Source organism: Chenopodium album, chromosome 14, assembly GCF_948465745.1.
Source record: "Chenopodium album chromosome 14, dcCheAlbu1.1, whole genome shotgun sequence".
In the NCBI taxonomy this organism is placed as follows: Eukaryota; Viridiplantae; Streptophyta; class Magnoliopsida; order Caryophyllales; family Amaranthaceae; genus Chenopodium; species Chenopodium album.
The window spans coordinates 37,756,832-37,778,605 of record NC_137847.1 but is presented as its reverse complement, the minus strand read 5'-3'; the positions used below and the strand labels follow the sequence as shown (position 1 = coordinate 37,778,605).

General features: G+C 33.3%; 1 protein-coding gene across 3 annotated transcripts; it reads left to right on the top strand.

Moving 5' to 3' along the window:
* Positions 1-1,350: 1,350 nt before the first annotated feature.
* LOC145579205 (uncharacterized) lies at positions 1,351-7,148 on the top strand. Of its 3 annotated transcripts, none has more exons than XM_081636455.1 (6): positions 1,351-1,489; positions 1,636-1,770; positions 1,871-1,945; positions 3,993-4,208; positions 6,496-6,622; positions 6,806-7,132. In XM_081636455.1, the coding sequence occupies exons 2-4, from the start codon at positions 1,642-1,644 to the stop codon at positions 4,158-4,160; spliced, it is 372 nt and encodes a 123-aa protein (XP_081492581.1). In that variant the 5' UTR covers positions 1,351-1,489; positions 1,636-1,641; the 3' UTR covers positions 4,161-4,208; positions 6,496-6,622; positions 6,806-7,132. The 3 variants fall into 3 exon arrangements, with proteins under 3 accessions (XP_081492581.1, XP_081492580.1, XP_081492579.1); XM_081636454.1 differs by having other exon boundaries at positions 1,367-1,473; positions 6,788-7,148; XM_081636453.1 differs by having other exon boundaries at positions 1,367-1,473; positions 6,806-7,139.
* Positions 7,149-21,774: the final 14,626 nt, after the last annotated feature.

Sequence of the window (21,774 nt, the reverse complement as noted above, 5' to 3'; positions counted from 1 at the left end):
AAAAATCGGGCCGAGCCGGCCCTAACCCGAATTCGGGCCAGAAAAAGTTGTCCAAAGCTCACCCAAAATCGGGTCGGGCTTAACTTGATCACCTCTAGCCTATATCTAATTCAGTTTTTGTTTTCATAATCTCCGATGCGCATATTTTATATTTCCTCTGTTTTATTTTATTTGACACATCAATACTATTATTTTAAAACAGAAAGTTGGAAGAACACTTATCCTCTTCCTATTTTTCCTGTTTTAAAATTATTATTTTTAATTATAAAAAAAAAAGTACTAATCATACATCTTTTCCATCTCAATCCCGTAATCATGCCTATTCAAGAAAATAATTAAAAAAAAATCATACATCTCTTCTATCCCAATCCCCTAATCATGCATATTCAAGAAAAAAAAAATATTTTTTTAATCATACATCTCTTCCATCCCAATCCCCTAATCATGCCTATTTAGAAAGTAATTTTTTTTCATCAAAAAAATTATTTAAACAAATTTAGTGTTTTATCTCAAAGGAAGTTAATTGTTCATAAGCCCACCACTGAAAATAGTAAATACCTTTTTACTTTCATTTCACTATGCATTCATATGTAAAGTTTCGTTTATGTATGATCAAAATTTGTTTTCCACATTTAGAAGAATTGCTATGTTTGATTTGCAGAAAGGTCATTGTGGACTAAATGACTTATAGTGAGTGAAGTTCAAATTGGGTTACAAATTCTCTTTTGATAAGCATGTTTCTTCTATTTTACGTATATTGCAGAACAATGAATTAGAAGAATAAATTTGTAGCCCTTATATGTATTTATATTGTATTGTGGAGAACAAGATTTCCTTATAAATTGTCGAAGAGCATTTATAAATTGTAACTATTATAGATGATAAATTGTTTAAATTTGACGGACTTTTAAGTGTATTGTACATTAGAAATGCTAACCTAACACTATTGTTATAATATTGCCTATTACTATAAGATTCAATAGTAATGTTTATCCCTAAACCTATAAAAGCATCAAACATCAAAATATAAATGGTTCCTTATGAATAGTGCATTGCCCATATTGCCCCTAAATTTTAACTAGCATTTCCTTATGAATAGCGTTCTTCCCGAATTGCCCTCAAAAAATTGTGCATGTGAAAGGCCATGTGGTCCCTCAGTTGCACTGCCCATATTGCCCCTAAATTTTAACTAGTTTTTCCTTACTAATAGTGTTATTCCCAAATTGCCCTCATAAAATGGTGCATGTGAGGGCCTATGTAGTCCCTCAGTATATTTTGCATTTGAATTACACATGGCTATAAGATGGGGTCATGGTTACACGTGTGGGAGTCACTTCTCTTTTTGCTGACCTTGACAATGGAGCTAATTTGGAGCTCTTATTTCATTTTCTCTCTCTACAAATTTCCTCTCACCTCACTTCTCTCTCCTAAATCATGTAAGCCATGATCTTCATCTCACCTTTTCATCGGAAGGTATGCGAGCACTAAGGTAACTTCTTCCTCTTTCTTTTCCAAATTTCGGATTTTCCAAGCGTTTGAGATTTTTTTTTCACCCAAAATTTATTATATGGGTTAATTTGGGCGTAGAACGATATTTTGTTTAGTTGATTTGGTTTTTTTTGGGTTTTTTTTCAGCCGGAGATGTGTTGGAATTCGAGAAGTCCGTTAATGATTCCGGCGATGGAAAGGATGCTTGGGTTTTCGATCATACAACAATCCCTCGCCTCTAATGGCTGGGGTTCTGCTCTTGCTAACAATATCTCTCGCAAGGTTTTACTTTTATTTTCTTTCCCAAATTTTTTCTTGCACAATTCTCTGATTTTTAATTGTTCTATTTTGATTTCATCATTTTAATGAATTAATTTTGTAGGCCGATCTGAATCGAGGCTATGGTGGGTACAACACCAGATGGGCATTGTTTCTCTTGCATCACATTTTTCCATTGGTATTTTTCCTACTGATTTCAACTCTCTATAACCAAGATCAAGTTTGGGTTTCTGTTTTTTAAAAATTTTAATTTAATTTTATCTTTTGTGGATCATTTTTGTTTGAATAATCTGATAAAACCAATAAATGGACATTTTGATGGAGAAGAATAATTGTGATGATGGATATATGAATTGATTATAGCTCCATTAAATCTATATTTTGTTGGATTATTTAATTTTTATGGGTGTTTGTTGAATTTTCTTGGACAAAAAGTGAAGAAAATCCTCAGATTAAATGGAGGAAAGAAAGCTATCAATTACAAGTAAACAATCAATCATATAGAAAATGCAATTGATAAACAAAAATTAACATGAAAGAAGAACAGAAACAGACCTCCCACTACTTCTTCCAAGAAGATAAAGTGCAGCAGCACTCAAACAACAGGTAATCCCACCCCACGGAAGCATAATTCATGAACTCGAATCTTCGTTGTTTGTGTCTTTGGACGTGTTGGTTCTGAAACGCCAATAAAATGTGAATACAGTGGTTTACGAGGTGTAATGGTGGAAGAAACGGTATGTGAATCATGCTATCCTAATTAACAGCATCAATTTAAAATTCACTTTTTGATGGTTATTATCTTTCTCTATCTTGCTTAATCTGTGCTGAAAAGGGCTCTGATGTACATTAAATACAATTTTTTATTAATAACTTTGCAGTTTTCTTCTACATTGTTGTTTGTTTACAGTATTGTACTCTTTATATGTAAGGTTAGTGTTTAGGCTAAAGATAAAATAAATATAACCATGCTTACTATTAAAAGACAAGATCATACTTATGGGCATCTTTGCAAAACCAATCACCAACAAAGACCGAAAAAGATGGTGTCAACGTCGATTATTTACTTACTAAATTGTTCTAATTCATCAAAATGTAAGCTCCATTTCCCTCTAATTTTCTTGGGTTTCATTAATTTTAGTACACAATTTTTAGAGATTTTCTTGGGTTTTGTTTGATTTCTCTTTGTTGAGCTTACTAATTGGGTTCTTGAACTTAAAATTGAGTAATTTTCATGTGAATGAATTGAAATTATATTAATCCTTTGTATTGAACTGAGCTGTAATGTTAGTATATTGAGTAGAATATTTTTGGGTCGTAGAGTTTTTTTTTTTAATTTGATGCATTTGAGCTGTAGAATGTCAAATTTTACTCTAAATTATCTTAAATTTCCTCAAATATTGTTGGGTTCGCAAGCTCTAATCTACTATAATCCTAGAGCAGAAACCAAATATACAAGAGCTGAAGCAATGATGCTGATTTAGGCCACTTCTCTATACGATTTGTTTAAGCAGGTCATTTGAGTTCTCAATAGCATATATACGTATAGATTTCATCGTTGGCTCACTACTACCTTTTTATTTATTTGAACAGTGAACATCGAATAACATTGTCGTCTAAACTTTGCCATAGGTTATAGTCATCAAGGGGCACTAATAGCGGTGTTCACATTGTGTAGTTTTATTTGTGGTTTCTGCTGTGGATAAGTTGTTGGCTTTAGGATTATAGTAGATCAAGTGATCAACAGAAGTAGGATGGTAGTTTGAGCTTGAGCTTTATATATAAATAATATTAATATAAACCTAAAGAATACCATTTTGGGCTAGCATTTGGGTTTGCAAAAAGATGTGCATATATTGTTTAGCAAGAACTTGATTAATAATATGCGATGTTTCTCAGAAGTTTACAGGTTAAATTCAAAATAGACCCCAACAAATAAACGGAAAAGGACAATATAGATGCATTATGCATACAATAAATAAGCAAAAAACAGAGAGAGAGGAGGGGGGTTGAAGGATTTCCTAATTGCTGAATCATATTTTAGTTCTTAACAATAAGATTCGGAGAATTTGTGGGATTAGATTGAATTTTATATGTCATTGGTTTTGTTTGATCTATTGGGTTTGTTTGATTTTATATGGTCTAATGGGTCCGTTTCATTATATGATCTAATTTGCCCGTTTCATTATTTGATCTAATGGGCCTATTTGATTTTATATGATTAGGAAGTCACCTTCAAGAAGATGTCAATATGGAGAAAAGCAGAGGTCACCGTCAAGAAGATGATACTCGGGTTTTTCGTGTTTACGAATGTGGGCTTACAAGAAGATGTCAATATGGAGAGAAGCAGTGGTCACCAGCGAGAAGATCACATTCGGGTTTGTCGTGTTTAAGAATGTGGGCTTCTAAGCTTTTTCTACTCCATTAATGTGGCTTATGAGGTAAGATTTGTTTTTGTTTTGTTTTATTGTTTTTTAATAATCATCAAACATCCACGAACATCTGAATTGCTGACTTTGGGTACGACTGGGGTTAATTTCAAAATTCTCTTAAATGGTTAGCAAAGGTGGGTGTATTATTGAACTGGCATATTCTTATGATTTAGGCATACTTCTTGCCTTTGACATTGTTTAAAGTGTGATTTTATATTGTAATAGCTAATTTCTTCAGAGAGAGAGAAAGAGCACTTATGAAATATCACTTGAGAAAGAGATAGGGAGACCACTTAAGAAAGATCATTCAAGCAAGACTACTAAAGAAAGATCACTTAACAAAAAAAGAGAGACAAACTGTCACTTAAGAAAATCAGAGAATTTATCTTAAGAAAAAGAATTACTAAATGTTTTTGTGTGTGTGAGAGAGAGAGAGGGGGGGGGGGGGGGGGAGAAAGGCTATTTTTAAAAAATTAGGGCAATTAGATTAGAAAAATGCAATTAGCTTAAGAGAAGACTTGCTAAAATGCTACATAGATAGACCACTTAAGAAAGATTACTTAAGAAATCACGCAATTAACTTAAGAAACTAAGGGTAATTAGCTTATTAGAAGATAGAAGGAAAGACGTGGCACTTAAGAAATATTGCTTAAGAAAATTAGAGAAATTAGCTTAGGGGAGAGAGATAGCAATTTAGAAAGATCACTTAAGAAATCATGCCTATTAGCTTAGGGGTAGGGGAGAGAGAGCCCCTAAGAAATACTACTTAAGAAAATCAAGGCAATTAGCTTAGGAGAAATAGTGAGACAGAGATCACTTAAGAAAGTTAGGGAAATTAGTTTAAGACAACACAATTAGCTTACAAAAAACACTTACTAAAATTAGAGAGAGAGAAAGTGAGACCACATAAGAAAGATCACTTAAAACTTCAAAAAAAATTGGGTCAATTAGCTTCTCTTTCCTATACATTAGTAAAACACCCTACTAATCACAATTTTCAGGTTTCTTTTATTGCATAAATATTAATTATTCCCCTCTCACAAATTGTGGTAGGACCCTACTATTTAAAAAATAAGAATATCAAATTATAATACGAAGAATATAATAAATGTGATTAGATTGAATATTGGCCTCTCATAATTCTTCACAATAGCCTCATTATAGATATCCTTCATTATACAAAAACTTTATTTTAGCAAAATTAAGTCCCGGTTTTAAAATACATTTTTTTTTTTACTTATTTCATGTAAAGTATTACACCCTCAATCATTTACAATTTTCCATCAATCCTCATCTCTCTCACGTACTTAGATAGTTAATAATGCTCTTACCTAACCAAATTTTAAAATAACATATTCATTAATGCATTGAGAATCGAAATTCTTTTAATTACCTATACTTAAAATTCATACTCTCTACTAAGCCTAAATGATTCAATACTTAAAAGCATAAAAAACATTACAATGTTAGGCCAGCTTGCCTTAACATAATGGTTTTAAAAAGGGCCAAATTCTTTTCTCTGGCTACCACTACAAATTGCAACTATATACATAAAACTAGGAATTAATAACAATTGGTTTCTTGGCTATGGAGAATATTTTTATACATCTGATTCCGATAATTGTACACCTATAGTTGATACCAGGAGTCACTAATATAAGTATGATTGTAGTCTTTAATCAAAGTTGGTATCGAATAAGTGCTGGTAATACCTTTGACATTCGTACCTTGAAGTAGTAATAACCCATTCTATACTAGGACAATTATATCCTATGAAACCTTCAACCTTATGATTGACAGATTGAGTGAGCTCTCAGAGTTTAAGGGCTTGTTTGGCATCATTTTTAGTTTTCAGTTTCCTGTTTTTTTGAAAACCAAAAACCAAAAATAGAAAACAAGAAAAAGGTGTTTTCACTTTTCTGTTGTCAGTTTTCAAAATTATCATGTTTTTAATAAGTTTAAATAATTTTTGATTCATTATGGGACATATATCATATACTTTTAAAAAGCAAAAAACCAAAAAACAGAAAATCACAGCAATGCCAAACGAACCCTTAGCTCTTTGTTTTCTCGATTGGTGTCAAAAATTGAGGCATTAAACTGAGAATTTCTATATTTTGCTCAACTATAATCTAACCTTTGAAATTTTTTTACTTTGTTGAATATGATGGTTTGAAAGTGAGAATACGAGGAGCAAATCGTTCATGGGATTATATTTGAGTAATAATATTATTTTTTTGGCACATTATGTCTTTTAGTAGCTTGTAATTATAATGACATTTGTTTCCAATATCAGTATGCCAAGCAGGAGCTGGCTACTGCTAGAGGACATGAGTCGTCACTTCAGGATAAAGCTCTCGAAAGAGATCAAGGAATCCTAGGAGCAACCGGAGAAACAAATACAATAGTGCAATGAACTTGAGGTGAGTACTGACTTGGGAGTTAAAATTCAAGGATTGAAATGTAATGTGTGTGAATAATTGTTTTTACTTGCTTGAGATAATTTAATCTGTAATAGAAAGGAAAAAATAGATGAGAAATTTTTACTACAAGATATAAAAATTATTTCGATACTAATGACATTGTAGCTCGTTTTTGGTTTTTAGGGTTGCATTTCAGGTTAAGCTCAGAAAGGAAGAATGTTTAGAAGTTTCCTGACTATGTGATTTGGAGAAAGTGCGAAAAATAATGTTAGGAGAATTTTTGACAAGGCTCGTCAATCAGCTCCTTGCATTGTGTCTTGCTCAAGCTTCACTCCATTGTCCATGTATAGTGATACAAAGTATCTTTTGAAGTATAAATTTTTTAGAAGTGATAGTACTAAAGTGATCATGTGAAATTACATTGAAAAAAGGAAGTGTTCAGTTACAAGTTTATATATTTGTAATCTTGTTGTAATTTTTTGTGTTCTTTATTAATCGTTTTAATTGGAAGTTATTGTTGTAGAACTTTCACTACAACAAAATAAAGCAAAGGTAATAGTGCAAACCATTGCCTAATATAAAAAAATGTTGCCTTGTAGCTAAGGCAACACATATGAGGCGTAGTATATGCCCCCGTTGTCTATTCATAAGGCAAGATATTTTTATTCAAAGGCAACAATTTTGAAAGCCAAGGTAAAATGATACATAAGGCAACACTTTTACAAAGACAACAAATGAAAAATGTTGCCATCTAAGGAGTCAATTCAAAAATGTTTCTAAATGTTGCCACTCTCAAGCATTTAGTAGTTTATAGGGCTCGAACTTGTGACCTCACAGTCACAAGGTGAGTTCCCCACCAACTCCACCAAACTTGCTTGTTTAATATATATATATATATATCGCCATAAAAGCAACATCTTAAATTATGTTGTCTTTTTAATATAAATGTTTCCATAGATGGCAACATTTATATTAATGTTACATTTTCAAACAATATTTTTGTTATTGTTATCTTTTCATGCAACAATTATTATGTTTGTTGTCTTAGACAAGAAAAAGGTAACACTTTAAGCGATTGTTGCTTATATAGTCTAGAGCAACACTTTTTTTTTTTTCTGTTACTTTAGTTCAAGGTAACAAAGAAATATTGTTGCGTTAGATTATTAAGAGTAACATTTCTGTAAGTGTTGCAATCTTAAGTATTGCCTATTCTCATTTTTTTGTAGTGTTTGAGTTAAATATCCATTTGTGGCATGGGATTCCGTGATTATTACTATTATCAAAGAGAGAAAGATCACTTAAGAAAATAAGTGTAATTAGCTTAGGAAAAGGCTCATTGGACCAATTAAGCTAATTACATTTTCTAAAGTTAAAATATGAAGAAAGATTATTTGAGAGAGCGAGAGAGAAATAGAAAGAAAGAGAGAGAACATTTAAGAAAGATTATTTGAGAGAAACCAATTAAGAAAAATCCCTTAACAAAAAGAGGGAGATCACTTTTAAAAAAATCACTTATGAAAATAAATAAAATTAGCTTAGAAAAAAGGTTACTAAAATGCTAAAAAGAAAGAGACACCACTTAAGAAATATCACTCAAGAAAAAGAAAGATCGCTCAAGAAGGTCACTTAAAAAAAGAACGATAACTTGAGAAAGTCAGGGCAATTAGTTTAGGAAAAACTTAGGGCAATTAGTTTAGGAAAAACTTAGGGCAATTAAGGACAATTAGTTTAAGAGAGAAACTTAGGTCAATTAGTTTAAGAAAGAAACTTAGGTCAATTAGCTTAGGAGAGGGAGAGAATGAAACCACGAGTGAGACTGTGAGAGAGACAACTTAAGAAAGATCTATCACCTAAAAAAATTAGGACCATTAGCTTATGAAAACGTAATATCTTAGGAAAAAGGCTTACTAAAATGCGAGAGAAAAATAAACCACACAAAAGATCACTTAAGAAAATCAAGACAATTATCTTAAGAGAGAAAAAGAGAAAGAAGCTACTTAAGAAAAATCATCTATGAAAATAAGATCAATTGGCTTTGGAGAGGTGAGAGACCAATTAAGAAAGATCACATACAAAAATTGGGGCAATTAGCTTAGAGAGAGAGAGAGAGAGCAAGCGGGGCCACTTATAAGAAAGTTCACTTAAGAAAATTGAGGCAATTAGCTTAAGAAAAAACAATTAGCTTAGAAAAAGAGTAACTAAAATTAGAGAGAGAAAGAGAGACCACTAAGGAAAAACCACTTAAGAAATTAAAATTGGGGCAACTAGCTTAGGCAACGACTTACTAGAGATGAGGGAGATCAATTACGAAAGATCAATTGAGAGAGAGAGACCCTTTAAGAAAAATTATTTGATAGAGACCACTTTAGAAAGATCACTTAACAAAAAGAGCGAAACTACTTGAAAGATTACGTACTTATGAAAATAAGAAAAATTAGTATAGGAAAAAGAGTTACTAAAATGCTAAAATGAAAGAAAGATCACTTAAGAAATATCACTTAAGAAGAAAAATCACTCAAGAAGAAAGACCACTCATTTAAGAAAAGAAAGATTACTTAAGAAGAAAGATCACTTAAGAAGAAAGGTCACTTAAGAAAATATATATCACTTAAGAAAATCAAGAGACCACTTAAGAAAAGGGTAATTAGGAAAGTTAGCTTGAGAAAGAAAATTAAGACAATTATTTTATTAGGATAAGGAAAGAGTGATAGACAGACCGCTTAATCTTTTATATGAAGTACTATAAGATGTTCAAGTACTAAATATTGTGTCATGAAAATTACTAATAGATGTGTTACTCCTGCAAAATTCTTACAATAATTAAATAAGTCAGATTTCTGCTAAAAAAACAAGGATTTCATATGAGATCACCTAAGGCCGCAAGAACATAATCAATTAACGACATTTGACTCATCATAATTATTTACACAAACATCATTATAAATATCCTTCATTATATAAAACTTGTATCTCGACACAACGTATTATAACCTAACTACGTAATCCCTATATGATTGATAACTGAGTAGGAAGAAACTAAGCTACGACACTAATTAGCACGCGTGCAACATCATAGACAACTAACAAATGAAATGTCCTATTTTAAGAGAGAAAAAGAGAAAACAACCACTTAAGAAAAAACATTTTTGAAAATAAGGACAATTGGCTTTGGAGAGATGAGAGATCAATTAAGAAATATCATGCACAAAAAACGAGGCAATTAGTTTATAAGGGAGAAAGAGAGAGAGAAAGGGTCCACTTAAGAAAGATCACTTAAGAAAAATGAGGCAATTAGCTTAGAAAAAAGGTTACTTAAATGAGAGAGAGAGAGAGAGAGAGAGAGAGAGAGAGAGAGAGAGAGAGAGAGAGAATTAGCGAGAGAGACCACTGAGGAAAAACCGTTTAAGAAATTAAAATCAGTGCAATTAGCTTAGGAAGCGACCTACTAGAGAGAGAACATTTACGAAAAATCATTTGAGAGAGACCACTTTAGAAATATCACTTAACAAAGAGATAGGGAGCCACTTAAAAGATAACTTATGAAAATAAGAAGAATTAGGTTAGGAAAAAGAGTTACTAAAATGCTAGAAAGAAAGAGAGACCACTTAAGAAATAACAATTATGCATAAAAATCCCTCAAGTACAAAAAGAAATCAAGGCAATTAGTTTAGGTGAGAAACTTAGGGCAATTAGCTTAGGAGAGGAAAAGAAAGAAACCATTAGTGAGAGAGACCACTTAAGAAAGAAAACTCACTCAAGAAAAAGAAAAATCACTCAAGAAAAAAGATCACTAAAGAAAGAAAGATAACTTAAGAAACTAGGGTAATTATAAACAAATAGTTTTGGAAAAAACTTAGGGCAATTAGCTTAGGAGGGGGAGAGAAAGAAACCATGAGTGAGAGAGACAACTTAAGAAATGTCCATCACCTATTAGGATGATTAGCTTATGAAAACACGATTAGCTTAGGAAAAAGACTTACTAAATTGCGAGAGAAAAAAGAGAGTACATAAAAGATCACTTAAGAAAACCAAGGCAACTATCTTAAGAGATAAAGAGAGAAAACAACCACTTAATAATTATCATTTTTGAAAATATTGTCAATTGGCTTTGGAGAGGTGAGAGGCCAATTAATAAAGATCATACGCAAAAAACAAGGCAATTAGCTTATAAGAGAGAAAGAGAGAAAGAGAGAGAGAGAGAGGGAAAAGATCCTCTTAAGAAAGACCACTTAAGGAAATTGAGGCAATTAGCTTAGGAAAACACAATCAGCTTAGAAAAAGGGTTACTTAAATGAGAGAGGGAGAGAGGGAGAGAGAGAGAGAGATTGCTAGCAAGAAAGAACACTAAGAAAAAACCACTTAAAAAATTAAAATCACTGCAATTAGCTTAGGAAGCGACCTACTATAGAGAGAGAGAGAGAGAGAGATCAATTACGAAAAATCCTCACTTGAGAAAGAGAGCATTTACAAAAAATCATTTGAAAGAGACCACTTTAGAAAGATCACTTAACAAAAAGAGGGAAACATCTTGAAAGAGTACTTATGAAAATAAAAAATAAAAAAAAAGCTTAGGAAAAAGAGTTACTATAATGCTAGAAAGAAAGAGAGACCAAGAAATATCAATTAAGAAGAAAAAATTACTCAAGAAGAAAGATCACTAAAGATGTAATACCTCGTATTTTTATACATATTTTAATTAAAATAAGTATTTTGAGAAGTATTTAATTAAATTGAAATGTTTGATTTAAAGTATTTTAATTAGTCATTTTAATAAGTTTGGAAATATTTTATAAAAGGAAAGTTTATTTAATTAATTATTTTATTTAAGTTGGGATTTAATTTAAGAAAGTTTTATATTAGTAAAGTTTTATTAGGGAAGGGATTAGGAAAGATTAAAAAAGGAAAGTTTAGGGAGAAGGGTTTTTAGAGAAGGGCTATAAATATTCAACACTTGAGGCAAATCAAACTTTGCCTAGAGTGGAGAAAACCCAAGGTAAACTTCTCTCCCTTTCTCTTTATTTTTCTTTTTCTTTTTCTTTTCTTTTTTTTCCCTTCCCCTTTTTTGCTTCCCCCTCACCGCCGACCACCACCACCACCACCGGTGCTGGCAGCAGCCGTGGTGGCTGTCGGCTGCCACCTCTTTTCGAAAAAAAAAAATTAAAACTTTGTTTTAAAAACTAGTTTAATCCTAGATCTAATTATTAATTATGAGTTTTGTGATTTGATTTTGATGTTTGATTATGAGTATTATGTAAATTAATTTTCAGATTTTATTTTTAATTGAAAAGCCCCAATTTTTTGAAACCCTGGTTCTTGAATTATGAATTATTGAAGGATTATGATATATAATGGTTTAAACCTTTGATTAAAGTATTTTAAGGCTAAATTACATCAAGTTTTCATTAAAATATAATGCTAGAATTTTTGGTAGTGCATTAAAAATCAAGTTTCTTTAAGGAATTTCAATTACCCATTAATTGGGATTAAAGTATGATGTTTTAAATATAATTTCAGTTATTTTAATTAAATTATGAGGGATTTTATAATAGTATATATTGCTGGAAATTTGTGTAGAGAGGATTTTAATACTCTTCTATGATTTTAAATTGTAGGATTCTTCGAAGTGAGTGATTTCTATTAGTCGTGGCGATTTTAAAATCGTATACAAGGTACGTTCGCGTACTTAGCATAATTTTGTTGATGTAGTAGTATGCTAAATGTATTTAATTGATTACAAGTAGTATCATGCTAGATTTGGAATGGAAATTATGAATTAGTTGTTATTGGTGATTGAATATTGGAGCATGAATTATTTGTGATGGATTAATGGTTGGAAAATTATAGTTTGGAATATTGTTTATGAACCACACTTTTATTTATGGCATGATAAGAGAGCATATTTAATTAAACTAAATGTTTAATTTGATTTGGAATATCAAAAGAGAATTTTATTATGGTTCATATAATTTTTATTGATGCTTTGAGTATGGGAAAGGAGCTATATAAGTGTCTATGTACACGAGGAATAAATTATATGTTGGTGCCTTAGTGCACTTAAAATGTTTTTAACACTGAGGGATAGGATTTGTGGCGCTTTATGCGTTTAAGGTGTCATTGGCATCGAGGTAGAATTAAAAAGGGTTCAACATTAAATATTATGTGGTCACTAATTATTCAAGAATTAAATTGGTATGTTTGATTGTTTGAATAATTATTGTTGATTAATTAATTATGGTTTGAGAGTCATCACCCAATTTAATAATATGTAAATAACTTAAAGTGAAAGAGATTACGCACCAAAACTCTTGGAACATATATACCTTGAGTATGAATATATGAGGGGAGTTATGTGACTTTATATTTGATCATAATTTCTACTGGAGTACAGGATGTTGTACATTCCTTTTATTATTATTATGCGCAGGAATTCCGCCACTTACGAGTGGTCATAGATGCTGGCACGGTTAGCTCCCGTGTCAGTAACCTCAATTTATTTGGGGGAGGCTAGTGGAGAAACTTTTTCGTTGCGTAATCAACGCTAAATAAATTATATAGTTGTCTAGTGAGAAGTTTTGTTGAATGTTGTATGCTTGAAAATTAGGTGCAACAAGGTAAGTTGTGTGTTGATAGGTAATTGCATGTTAGTGTGTTAATTACACTTATGTACTCAGATTTGCTGATTGTGTGTTGTGTTTGTTGGCCTTGTCTTTATGTTGGCCCTATGATGAACCATTTTTAATGGAGAGTAGTGGAAACAAGTAGAGAGTAGCTTTTCAGGTGATGAAACATATTCATGAATGGGCATGAGTGAAGAGCAAATCATGCTAGTTTCTATAAGTATATGATGTGTTTAATGCTTTAATTATTTATGATATTATTATTATGCATGACTAACGCAAAAGTTTTAAAGTTGGTTTGGTTTTAATAAGGGACTATAATGGTTCCAAGTTGTAAGTTGATTTTATTTTACTTCGTTTGACTTTGCTTTCGTCGATTGACTTTCCAAATTGACTTGTTTTGGATGGTTTTGAAATTAGTCTTCCGCTGTGTGTCTTTGATAATTGCCTTAGCCGTTTTCACGGTGGCGATAATGTCTTAGATATTCCTATTTAAAGTTTTAAATAGGGCAAAACAGGTATTTTAAAAAAAAAAGGAATTTCTAGGGTGTTACAAAGTGGTATCAGAGCCAGGTTGAGATTTTATTACCACTAAAGCCAAAAACGTGTTTTAAGGTGTTTTAATTTTAAACTTGGCCAAGTACCTATTTATTGGTGAAAATTTTTAGAGAATTATTTTATTTTATTTTATTTTGGGAAGATCAAATATTTATTGATTAAATTTAAAAATCGAAATTTTGTTTTAATTTTAAAGAGGTCCGGATTTTTTTTTAAAAAAATAAAATAAGGACCGAATTTTTTATTTTTATTTTTGGGAAGGTCCGAAAATTTTTTTTAGGGGGGAGGGCCGAAAATTTTGGTCTTCTTTCCTATTTATTTTCAAAAATTTAAATTAAAAAGGAGACAAAAATATTTTTTTAGTTTGTTCATTTTGCAGGAAAGCAAAGATTAAGGTAAGTATTATTTGTTTACAGTTTTATAAAGCATGTTGGTGAGAATGGGTAGGAAAGAATTCGGGCATATAAGTTAGAAATAATCATGTTCTTGTATGCATTAATATTTAGGTTGTGAATGTTTAATCATGAATGTATTGCTTGAGGATATGTAATTATGTGTTTAGGAGTAAGAAAATTGTTTGATTGAACATTGAACCTAATTCATGCAAGAACTGTATTATTTTGTTTTCTTTGGGAAAGGGAATTCTTTTCTAAGTCTTTTCTTTACAGGATGCCGAATCTTCCTAGCAGATACACCGAACTAGGCACTCTCACTAAGAAACCTAATGAACATCCCTATGGTTACGTTCAAAAGATTTGCTTTTACTGTTCCTATAGGAGCAATGTTTTAAGGGACAGAGTTTTTGATAGCCCTGATCGTATATCAGCTATGATTGTCCGTTGCTTGCCTGATGAGCCTCCTTATTATGCTGTCAAATCCAAATTTTCTGATTTCTATTTACTAGGGGACATCTCGAACTACTACAAATATAGGGACTATTATGGACAATGGTACCCGGATTATAGATTTTTTATTTCTTATCTTGTTAGGATCGAGAAAGCCCATTGTCGACAACTCCACCTTCCATACCATGACTATTATTTCGAAAATCCAATGGGGCAAAATCCCCCTTCTTCTAGTCATCAGTCAGGAAGTTCCTCTTCTTCTTCTTCTTCACAGGGTGGTCAGGCAGAGAATGGAGAGCAAGGGGAGGAAGTTAGTTTACTCATGGAGATTTCTAATCCAAATCCACCTCCAACTCTAATCATTGTAGAAATTTCTTCTGATGAGGAGGAAGAGGGAGAGTTTGTACAGGTAAAACCTGAACCAGAGTCACCTGAACCAATGGAGGAGGCAGATGATCCTGAGTTCGACCCTGGTAGCTACAAGCAGTCGGCAGACAAGAAAGACAACATCCGAAAGGATTAGATTTTTATAGTTTTCCTCGTTATGAATAATCAGTTTTAATTACAGTTTATTACTATTATTATTTCAGTTTTAAAATTAATAAGTGGCATGACCACATTGAGTCAGTGAGCATATGTAATACATAAGTTTCTAGAACTCAATATTATTTTGGTAATTCTAGTTTATTTTAATTAATAAAAATCCTATTTATTTCTTTGTTAAATTATTTATGTTATTGATAACTAATTCATTTCATTTTCCAAAATCTTCCGTTTCACATCACTATCCCAATAGCCAAATTTCAAACAAAATAATTCCAATAATTTATTTCTAAGCTATGGGAATCTATGGGAATTACTTTTTATTATATATGTGATGCTTTATTAAATGTATGGTTGGTTAGCAATCAATAATTGATTGACAAAACTACAAATTTAGGGAATTAGCTTTTGCTATCCTAATTTGTTAGCTTTAAATTTTACTGTGAATGTTTCAAGGGTGTTAAATAATAGATGAGTGTATGTCTTGAGAGCTAACCGAAGCCATTTCTAATATAAACCCTTGTTCTTAATTTAGGAGAAACAAAATGGTAGGGGGAAGTAATTCTGGTAATAATAGGGGTGATTTGAGTGAGGTTGTGAGACAATTAGCAGTTGTGGCCCAATAGTTGGCTAGGAATTCAACCAACAATGGGGATGCTCAGGGAGAACTTTTCAAGAAGGTGGCCTAAAGCAAACCACCAACCTATCAAGGAGAGCCTGACCCTACCATACTGGAAAATTGGTTAAGGGAGTTTGAGAAACTGTTTGGGGCAGTTGGATGCCCAGAGAATTCTAAGGTGGGCTGTGCTACTTACTACTTGAGAGGTGAAGCTGATCTTTGGTGGCAGCAAAATGAGACAACTATTAGAGCGCTACCTGGATTCAATTGGACTAAGTTCCAAGAGAAAGTGAGAGATAAGTTTTACCCTAGCTTCTTACAGAAGCAAAAGGCTGAGGAGTTCTCAAATCTCAGGATGGAGGAAATGTCAATGATTGAATACTATACAAAGTTTATTGAGCTGTCTCATTTTGCTGAAGAGTCCGTCTTTACGGAGAAGGCAAAGGCTAGGAAATTTGAGAGTGGTTTGACTATTGATTTACAGTTGAAGTTATGTGGACAAGTGTTTGAAACTTTGGATGAGGTGTATGGGAGAGCTGCACACTTGTATGCTTTGGAGTTTAAGAAAAAGAAGGAACTGGCTGATGTGGAAGTGAAGGAAAAGAGGAAAGAGGTGGGACAGAACTCTGGGAACCAACATGGTAACCAGAATAACTTCAAGAAGCAAAAATACCACCATAACAACAATAACTTCCACAACAACAATAATAATTCCTAAGGTAACAATCGTCAAGGAGGACGTAACTTCAATGGAGGGGCTAGAAACAATAACCAAGGGAATAACAGAAATGAGAGGCGTTATTTTTGCAAGAGGTGCAAGAATAACCATCCTGGAAGGGACTATGATGGAAATCTGGTTGCTTGTCGTGCTTGTAACAAGTTGGGGCATAGAGAATACGAGTGTTACTCCAAAGGTTCTAATGGGAATAAGCAAACCAATAATTCAGGATGAGCCCAAAGGAACTTTCAGAGAAACAACAATAACTTCATTGGAAATAAGGGAGCACAGCAGAATGGAGCAAAGAATAACAATAACAGCAGCAATGGGAACAATCAGCAGAAAAGTGGAGCTGCAGGAAAATTGAATGTGTTGAGTAGGCATGAGGCTGATTCCACGAAAGATGTCATCACTGGTACTTTTTCTATTCACTCTATTCCTGTTAAAGTTTTATTTGATTCTGGTGCAACTTTTTCTTTCATTTCGAAAAGAATTGTTTCGAAACTTAAAGATTGTTTGAAAACAGTAGAAGTAGTAGATTTACCAATAACCATTCCGACGGGTGGGGTAGTGAATTGTACTAAGACCTTTAGGAATGTACCTTTAGAGATCGAAGGGAAAGTGTTTCAGTCTGACCTCATCGAGTTTGGGTTAAAGGATTTTGATGTCATTCTGGGAATGGATTGGTTGAGCAAGTACAATGCAGATATAAGTTGTCGATCGCAGAAAGTGAAAATGACCACAAGTGAGAATGAGTTAGTGACTTATTGGATGCATGGTGAAGCCAAATACCCTAGGTTGATATCTGTGTTAAAGTTGGCAAAGTACATGAAAAAGGGGCATCTAGTGTACTTTTATAGTGTGAGAAACATGGATCATGATGAAGCAACTAAGCCGGAAGATATTGAAGTGGTGAATGAATTTCTGGATGTATTTCCGGACGAGATCCTTGGAATGCCACCTAAGAGAGCAATTGATTTCACCATAGACTTAGTCCCAGGGACAGCACCAATATCCAAAGCGCCATATCGAATGGCACCTGCAGAAATGAGTGGGTTAAAGGAGCAACTGCAGGTGTAGACACCCAAATGTGTCTCCCCAAAACCAAACTCAGTGATGAATACCTTTCACGTCACTTGATTATCGAACGAGGTGAAAGTGTGAAAAGTCTAGTGATGTGGTTGTTTTTTAAAATATCTTTCTTTTTGTTTTTGAAAACATTTCTTTTCTTACTCTATTTATGAAAGTAGCTAGTCCAATTTAGTTTAGTCCATGATAAGGGTCCAATATAGTGTAGTTGGATCAGGCTCGAAAAGTGCTTTCCAGCGATATATTATAAGCCCAATTCCGATGAGTAATGAGGAAGTTATGGTCAAAATATTAAATTGGGCTCGAAATGAATTTTATATGCGGCCCAATGATCTAGAGGAGGGCCTATTAATTATTATTCCTAAAGTTATTAGGATTGATTTTAATCTTCTAGAATAATCTAGAAGGTTCTTTTAAATTCTAATGATATTAGGATTGATAATTATATTTTAAAGAGTTTTATTTGGAATAAAATAAGTGTTTTATGATGTACTCGATTTTAATTTGATAAACACGGAATTTGCTGCTTAATCATATTAAGAAAAGGATTCCGTACAAAGCGCGTTTTATCTTTTAATTAGCGCCAAACGACAGAGTCTGTCGCCTGGCGCTAACGTCTGTCGCCTGGCGACAGATGCCAACTTTATTCCGCATAGAAATTGAAGTATTTTCTATCTTTTTCGGACTTTTTTTTCTATAAATAGGGGTCGTATCTCCCCGTTTCCAGGACAACAATCACCAATCATCTATTCTCTCTCTCTCTTAAAAGCTAGAAGCTTATTCTCTTTCTATTATTTTTCTAAACCTTCCCTCCTACAAAATTCCACATTCACGAGTTCTAGACACACCTAGCCAAATTCGAAGTTGCCTTCGCCCTATACGTGAAAGGTTGATAATTTCTGAGGGTTTGGTCTCAAATCCTATTTCAATTATTTAATTTAATTTAATTGTTTGATTTATTATTTTTCATTGAAGTTACTAACGCGTGTATTTTGTTATTAGAAAGAGATACGAGGCATCGAAGTAAGTAATTTAATTACTTTAATTATTCTTTTGATATAGAAGTCATGCTTTAATTCTTTTAATTCCTAGTATCATGTTAGGATGTCTTTATGAATCCTAGTATCATGTTTAGGGTAATAACTAATATTTCTAGTATCATGTTTAAGTTGCTTCCTATTCTTTCTAATATCATGATTAGTATCATGTTAGGGATAAAGCTTTGACCTTTAATGTTTAGTGACATGTTAGGATTTGTTATTAATCTTGTTAGTATCATGCCTAGGATCTTGCTATTAATATTATTGCTTTCATGAGATTGAGATTATTATTATGATGATGGTTGTTATTATGTTGCTTGATATTTATTATTATTATTGCTTGATCACGCCTTTTATGCATGTTTAAAGGGAATTTGTACTTGTAATCACGCTTAATAAGATAATTAATAATCTTGTTTAGGCTAATATGATTATAATTCAAGTGATCACTAATAATAGTCTTGTTTGTGCATTAATATTCAACCAACATAGATTAAACGGGATTAGGATTAATCTGTTGATTGTATGTTGATCGGAAAGTGCACATGAATATGAGAAGAATAAAGTAGAGGCTTATTTTTAGGGCATGTTCAATCTCTTTTAGGTTGGATTTGTACCTTCATCCCCGAATATCTAGTCATGGTTCCAGACCACTATGGAGTTAGCGATCTCATGGATCGTGAAGGGGTGTAACCTTCACCCTCTGAACGGTTTACAAGTTCCTAAAACTTGTTGGCGACTTTTTTACTCTAGCTTCCTTCCCTTTGGACGCCACCATACTTAAGTGTATGGTCACAGTGGGGCTCAAGTGTGAGATGCTTGAAATATTCCCTACAGCAGGATTTGTTAGACAAGGGATACATCAGACCGAGTGCATCTCCTTTGGGAGCACCAGTTCTGTTTGTTAAGAAGAAAGATGGAAGCATGAGGTTGTGTATTGATTACAGAGAATTAAATAAGGTGACAATAAAGAACAAGTATCCACTTCCAAGGATTGATGATTTGTTTGATCAGTTGAAAGGCGCAACCGTGTTTTCTAAGATTGACTTGAGGTCCAGATATCATCAGTTGAGTATTGCAGATGAAGACATTCCTAAAACTGCTTTTAGGACGAGATATGGACACTATGAGTTTACAGTGATGCCATTTGGATTGCCAAATGCTCTGGCAATCTTTATGGATTTGATGAATAGGGTGTTTCATCAATTTATGGATAAGTTTGTGGTAGTGTTCATAGATGACATATTGATGTATTCAAAGAACAAAGAAGAGCATGTAGAACACCTGAGGGAAATTCTGCAAACCCTTAGAGAAAACAATCTTTATGTAAAGTTCTATAAGTGTGAATTTTGGTTGGAAAAGGTAGCATTCTTAGATCATTTTGTGTCTAAGGATGGCGTGGAAGTAGACCCAGCCAAGATAGAAGTTGTGAAGGGTTGGCCTACGCCCAAAACAGTGTGATGTTCGGAGTTTCTTAGGTCTAGCAGGGTATCATAGGCGTTTTGTGAAAGATTTCTCAAGGATTGCTAAACCTATGACTACTCTGATGAAAAAGGACAAGAAATTTGAGTGTGATAAGTGTGAAGAAGCATTCCAACTCTTGAAACAGAAGCTGGTTACAGCACCAGTGCTTACACTGCCAGACGATAGTGGTATCTATGATGTGTATAGTGATGCATCAAAGAATGGTTTGGGATGTGTGCTTATGCAAAATGGGAAGGTGATTGCATACGCATCAAGGCAATTGAAGACCCATGAAGTAAATTACCCAACCCATGATTTAGAACTTGCTGCAATTATCTTTGCACTAAAGATCTGGCGTCATTACTTGTATGGAGTGAAATGTAGAATTTACACGGACCATAAGAGCTTGAAGTACATTTTCACTCAAAAGGATTTGAACTCTCGCCAAAGGAGATGGTTAGAGTATACGACGGATTATGACTTGGATATATAGTATCATGAAGGGAAAGCAAACGTAGTTGCAGATGCTCTAGGTCGTAAGACCAGTCATGGATACTTTGGTAGTGGCTGATGAGTTATGTAGGGAAATGAGTAAAATGAACTTAAAAGTTGTAGAATGGGGAGTACCAGCTGGCATTCTTGCAAATTTGACTATCCAACCAACCATATTCGATGAAATAAGGGAAAACCAAGTAGGAGATGTAAAATTGGATAGGATTCGTGAGAAAATAAAACAAGACAAGGCTACAGATTTCAAAATTCATGAAGACGGGAGTTTTAGGTACAAAGGTTGATGGTGTGTACCCCAAAAGTGTGAGGAAGTGAAGAGAAAGCTAATGGAAGAGGGACACAATACACCCTATTCAGTGCACCCAGGAGGGGATAAGTTATACAAGGACTTGAAAAAGGTGTATTGGTGGCCTAGGATGAAGAATGAAGTTGCAGAATTTGTAGCAAAGTGTCTGACTTGCCAAAAGGTGAAAATAGAGCACAAGAGGCCCCAGGGAACTGTGCAATCATTGGAAATTCCTGGATGGAAGTGGGATTGCATTTCAATGGATTTTGTAACTTGCCTTCCAAAATCAAAGAGTGGAAATGATACCATTTGGGTAATGGTGGACAGACTTACAAAATATGCGGTGTTTATACCAGTGAAGGAGACTTGGAAGATGGAGCAACTTGCAAAAGCTTACATCAAGAATGTTGTGAGGTTACATGGAGTTCCAAAGGATATTGTGTCTGACAGAGATTCCAGGTTTCTTTTAAAATTCTGGAAAAGCATGCAGGAAAACTTTGGTACGACACTTAAGATGAGTACAACATTTCACCCTGCCACAGATGGACAAACTGAAAGAACCATTCAAACCTTGGAGGACATGTTGAGAGCTTGTGTTTTAGATTTCCAAGGAGGATGGGAGGATAGCTTGGATTTGATTGAATTTTCCTATAATAATAGTTATGATACGAGCATAGGAATGACATAAGTGAAACAATGATTCTAGGGCCTCAAATGATTGAGGATACAGTGAAGCAAGTAAGGGAAATTCAAGCTAAGATTCAAGCAGCTCAAGATCGCCAAAAGAGCTACGCAGATTTGCAGCGTAGAGAAGAAGAGTTTGAAGTTGGTGACAAGGTGTTATTAAAGGTATCACCGATGAA